Raw genomic sequence first — 5609 nt, 5'->3', positions numbered from 1 at the left:
TTCTGTAGCTCCAGAAAATCCACTTCGAGTGCAGGGAGGTCAGATTCCAACAGCATCAGCAGTCCTTTTGTCAGCCTTCTTCAGAGTTTTGCTCAAGTCCCTCAATTTCAGCCAGAATTTACCCGAAATCACAGAAAAACACAAAAACTCATAGTAAAGTCCAGAAATGTGAATTTAACATAAAAACTAATGAAAACATCCCTAAAAGTAGCTTGAACTTACTAAAAACTACCTAAAAACAATGCCAAAAAGCGTATAAATTATCCGCTCATCATTAAGCCTCCTATAAGGGCTTCATATTCTGCCTGGTTGTTCGAGACGGGAAACTCGAATCTGACCGACTGTTCGTATACAACCCCAATCGGGCTTTCCAGGATGATCCCGGCACCTCCAAAGGTCTGGTTGGAGGCTCCGTCCACATGGAGCTTCCACCGTGTACCCACTTCTTCGCTTGGATCTCCCGTTACTTCTACTAGAAAATCCGCCATCGCCTGCGCCTTGATGGCTTGCCGGGGTTCGTATCGTATGTCATACTGGGAGAGTTCAATGGACCAAGTCATCATTCTTCCCGCCAGATCGGGTTTTTGGAGTACTTGCCGGATCCCTTGGTCCGTTCTGACGACAACTTGATGACTCTGGAAGTACTGCTTTAACCTTCGTGAGGAGGTTAGGAGTGCTAAGGCTAGCTTTTCCAACTTGCTATACCTCAATTCTGCCCCTTGCAAGGCCCTGCTTATGAAATAGACTGGCTGTTGAGCTTTTCCGTCCTCCCGTACCAGAACTGCGGCCAGGGCTTCACTCGTTATGGCGAGGTATAGGTATAGTGGTTCCCCGTCCTTTGGCTTCCCGAGAACGGGTGGTGCCGCCAGGATTTCTTTGAAGTGCTGAAAGGCCTCTTCACATGCGGGTGTCCACTCAAACGCCATCCCTTTCTTCATGAGGTTAAAGAATGGCAGGGCCTTTGTTGCCGAAGCTCCGAGAAACTGGGATAATGAGGTCAACCGCCCTGCCAACCTCTGGACGTCCTTGATGCAACCCGGGCTCTTCATCTGGAGTATTGCCTGGCATTTCTCCGGGTTAGCCTCTACCCCTCTCTGTGTTATCATGAATCCCAGGAACTTTCCGGCTTCCATGGCGAAGGCGCACTTGAGGGGATTCAGCCTCATACCGTGTTGACGGAGGGACGCGAATACACTTGCCAGGTTGCTCAAGAGATCGTCAGGTCGCTTTGTTTTTGCCAGGATGTCGTCCACGTAGACTTCAACTGTTTTCCCTATGAGGTCGTGGAATATCCTGTTCATCAGCCTTTGATATGTTGCCCCCGCATTTTTCAAGCCGAATGGCATTACCTTATAGCAGAAAGTTCCTCCTGGCGTTATGAACGCCGTCTTGTCTTCGTCAGGACGGTGCATCGGTATCTGATTGTAACCGGAGTAGGCGTCCATGAAACTTAGATACCGATACCCCGCCGCGGCATCGACGAGTGCATCTATGTTAGGGAGGGGGAAGCAATCTTTGGGGCATGCTTTGTTAAGGTCGGAATAGTCCACGCACATTCTCCACTTGCCGTTGTGTTTTCTAACCAGTACCACATTCGAGAGCCATGTCGAGTAGTCCACTTCCCGTATGAAGCCTGCTTCTAGGAGGCTGGCCGTCTGCCTGGCCACCTCCTCTGCTCTTTCCGCCGACATCTTTCTCCTCCGTTGAGCCACTGGGCGAGCTTCCGCCTTGACGGCTAGATGATGTGAGATGATTTTTGGATCTATGCCCGGCATGTCGGCTGGAGTCCAGGCGAACAGGTCCCTGTTGGCTCTTATCATTTCGATCAAAGGCTCCTTCAGCTCATGTGGGAGATTCTTGTTAACGAATGTGAACTTTTCCACTTCGTCACCGATTCTAAACTTCTCCAGGTCCCCTTCTGGTTCTGGCCTCGGCTTGTCTTCCACTCTGGCATCAAGGTCAGCTAGGAACACGCCGGATGCTTCCTTGGACTTCTTTCGAAGGGAGAGGCTGGCGTTGTCGCAAGCGACCGCCGTCTCGAGGTCTCCCCTTATGGTCCCTATGGATCCGTCATCAGCAACGAACTTCATGACTAGCAGCTTGGTGTTGATTATGGCTTCGAAATCGTTGATTGTTTTTCTTCCCAAAATGATGTTGTAGGCTGTGGAATCTCGGAGGATTACGAACTCGGCCATTGTCGATCTTCGGCCTTGGGCTTGCCCCACCGAGATTGGTAGGGATGTCACTCCGTCTGGTTTGATGAAGTGGTCGCCCAACCCGATAACCCCGTGCTGGTGAGTCGTCAGGTCGGCATCCTTTAACCCTAGTGCGTCGAACACGTTGCGGAACATGATGTTTGAATCAGCTCCTGTGTCGACGAGGATCCGTTTGACGAGGCCGGTTCCCACTCTGGCCGTAATGACCATGGGGGGGTTTTCCGGGGCGTCGTTGAACCATTGGTCTTCCGGGCCGAAAGAAATCGAGGGAGGTTTCTTAGAGTTTTGCACCGGCGGGGATGAGATCGTCAGAACCTTAGCGTCTTTCTTGTGTGCCGACCGGGATTTTGGCGCGGCATTTTTTGCCGTTACCACGTTTATCACAGTGAGGCCGTGGTCTCTGTCTTCGGGTTCTTGTCGCCGCTTGGCCGGACGGGTTTTGCCTTCCTCGACTTGATCGCGATAACGTCTTCTCGGCTCCCTGATGAGGTGGGAGAACGCTGCTAGCTTTCCTTCCCTTATAGCTTGTTCTAGTGCATCCTTCAGGTCAAAACAGTCCTGCGTTTGATGGCCATAACCCTTGTGATAATCACAATAAAGGTTCTTGTTTCCTCCCGTACGGTCCTTAAGTGGTCGGGGCTTCGGAAGAATTCCCTTCTCAGCTATTTGCTGATAGACTTCCACGATGGGGAGAGTGAGTGGAGTGTAATTAGTAAATTTCCCGACCCGAGGGAACGGTCTAGGTGCCTTGTTTGATGCCTCCTCCCTGGTTTTTTCTTTTGCTCTCTCTCTGTCACCTGGCTGCCGAGCTTGGCTGTAACCGGATTGCCGCTTATTGGCAGCCACGACTCGGCTGACTTCCTCGTCGTTTATGTACTCTTTGGCCACCGTCTGGATTTCATGCATTGTCCAAACCGGCTTCGTGGTAAGGTGTTTTCGGAAGTTCTCGTTGAGGAGGCCGTTTGTCAGGCAGAGACTGGCCACCGAGTCGGTTAAGCCGTCAATTTCCAAGCATTCGTCGTTGAACCGATCTAAGTACCTCCTGGTCGGCTCTCCTTGTCTCTGGGTTACCCCTAGAAGGTTGATAGGGTGCTTGGCCTTTGCTATCCGCGTTGTAAATTGGGCCAGGAATGCACGGCTGATGTCCGAGAAACTGTAGATGGAACCTTGAGGGAGGCCGTTAAACCATCTGATCGCTGGCCCCGCTAGGGTTACCGGGAAGGCGCGGCATCTTACTTCGTCCCCCACTCCCTCTAGATTCATCCTGGCCTCAAAGGCTGTGAGGTGTTCTAGAGGGTCTTGAGTTCCGTCGTACCTCATGTCCGTCGGTTTGTCGAAGTGTTTCGGCAACCGGACCTCGAGGATAGATCGGTGGAATGGGGTGACGCCCATTATCACAGGTTGTCGTGTTCTCTCAGATCTCCCTTCCCTGTCTTCGCGACCTCTTGCCGCTCGGCGGGTTGATCTGCCGCGGGAGTAGATGATCGTGTCGTTTCGTCTTCTTATTATGGGCGACTCCTCCCGCGTGCTCTCCGCTTCCGTCCGGGATGCGGATGTATGCCGCGGGTGGCTTCTGTGAGAGTCTTCCTCTTCGCTCCCGGGAGACGGGGTATAGCTGGGATCGGTGGACCGTCCCTCCCGTTCCCGGTCGGCCAGCTGTCGTTCTAGGTTTTGGACCCTGTGGCGTAGCTCCTGCATTATTATGGCGCTATCGCCGCCCGTTCCCCCGAATGGTCGTGTTCTCGTGTGTTGTTGGGGGGATCTCCGCCGCCCCCTTAGCGAGGCGACGGAGGCTGCCCCCTCTGCTCCGGCTGCTCGAGCTTGGTCGCCGGGACCTAGCACGACTTCCATTTAGGCAGGAGTCCCCACAGACGGCGCCAATGTTCGGTCGTCGGGTTCCGGACAGATCGGGTGAGCAGGAGAGGGAGTGAGGACGCCTTAGCTTTGGTCGTACTGGTTGCGGGTTTGCCGAGCAGCCGAGCACTTGCCTTGAAGAGAGGACGAAAAAAGGGGGGGTGCCACCTGCAAAGACACTCCGACGCTCAAGTCAGCGATGTGCAGGCGGGTAGAATAATGAGGTGAAAGGATATGACGTACCTCGGGGGAAGAGCCAATCTTCCCCTTATATACATGTCAGTGGTGGGCCCCCCTCACGGGGTCAGGCCCATATCCTCAAGGACGCTGTCCTATAGCTACGTATGAGCCGTACGGGACGCGTGTCCGGGTCGCATGAAGGACACGGAACCGGGTCGGGTGGAGCTCGGGCCGGATCGACCCGTCAGTTCCTTGGGCCAGGCCGTAACAGTTGTTTACCTTTACTAGAAGTTAGAAAGTTGAATTTATGTTAAAAATATAATAATAATACTCTATAATTAATTATAGAAAGACTAAAATAATACTTTTTTGGACTAGAGTTATTTACTTCCGTTAGATATTAGATATTTAAACTTGATTTATTTTAGGATAAATTACATGAATAAATAGATTGAGAATCAAAATTACATAAATATTTTAAATTAAATTATATAACATGTCTATTTCTTTACAATTTTATATAAATCAAATTAATTAAATTTGATTTACACTAAATACATGTAAGTTAAATCAATTTAATTTAATTTATTATTAGTACAATTTATTAATATTGACATTTTTTATTTTTAAGTTAATTGTATTAACTTCAAAGCATAAAATTTAATAAAAAAAATACTTTCATTTAGATAAAAAAATATCAAAAAAATAAAAATAAATAAGAATATAAATTCAAATTTTATATTTTAGTTCAAATTCTAGAAAATCTACATTTTTACAAACTTATGAATTCAAAATGGAATAATAAATGATTTTTAAACATTCATAAAATCATCCTTTGGCATTAGCATCTAAAAAATTATTATCGAAATTTTTGATATTGAAAAAATTATTATAAAGTATAGCCTTCTAAAATAGCATAAGAGTTAAAACTTAAATTTTTTGTCCCTAAAGTTCGACTTGGTTTTAAAACCGTCCTTCACGCCAAAAAATTTTTTTTAAAGATGATTTTTCCCTTGATGATTTCTTTTCCTTCATGTCATACCCGCAAAATCATTTCGTCTTCCTCAAATAACCCACAATGTTTGAGAACACACTTGGTCTTTGGAACGTTTGCGTGAAACCCTACAAAACGTTCTTACGAGGACAATCTATGCTAGTGATTGAAGACATTGTGTTGTTTGGAGTTTGACCGAGGTTGTGTTGTCGCATTCGTCACTCATCTTCATTGCTACAAATAGCCGTTGTTGAGGTAAGCTTGCTATCCATGCAATGTCGCTTCACCTGAACTGTTTCTTGCATTTTGGTGGTTTGAGGTTTAGAACAATCTTGCTACATCTGCGTTGTCTAGGGTTTAATGTA

General features: G+C 48.0%; 1 protein-coding gene across 1 annotated transcript; it reads right to left on the bottom strand.

The window, feature by feature from the left end:
- Positions 1-260: 260 nt before the first annotated feature.
- LOC140184873 (uncharacterized) lies at positions 261-4067 on the bottom strand. The gene is made up of 3 exons (XM_072238068.1): positions 3256-4067; positions 1584-3192; positions 261-1418 (listed from the first exon to the last, which is right to left on the bottom strand). The coding sequence occupies exons 1-3, from the start codon at positions 4065-4067 to the stop codon at positions 261-263; spliced, it is 3579 nt and encodes a 1192-aa protein (XP_072094169.1).
- Positions 4068-5609: the final 1542 nt, after the last annotated feature.

The sequence above is a fragment of the Arachis hypogaea genome, chromosome 5, assembly GCF_003086295.3.
Source record: "Arachis hypogaea cultivar Tifrunner chromosome 5, arahy.Tifrunner.gnm2.J5K5, whole genome shotgun sequence".
In the NCBI taxonomy this organism is placed as follows: domain Eukaryota; kingdom Viridiplantae; phylum Streptophyta; class Magnoliopsida; order Fabales; family Fabaceae; genus Arachis; species Arachis hypogaea.
The sequence above is the reverse complement of the archived record's forward strand: the minus strand, read 5'-3'. Positions and strand labels throughout refer to the sequence as shown.

Excerpts from the sequence above, each read along its gene's own strand:
- LOC140184873 (XM_072238068.1), bottom strand. The coding sequence starts at position 4,067 with ATGGAAGTCGTGCTAGGTCCCGGCGACCAAGCTCGAGCAGCCGGAGCA. Across the intron at positions 3,193-3,255 it reads CAAGGAGAGCCGACCAGGAG|TCTCTGCCTGACAAACGGCC; the intron begins GTACTTAGATCG and ends CTCGGTGGCCAG. Across the intron at positions 1,419-1,583 it reads GGCTCTCGAATGTGGTACTG|ATACCGATGCACCGTCCTGA; the intron begins GTTAGAAAACAC and ends GGTTACAATCAG.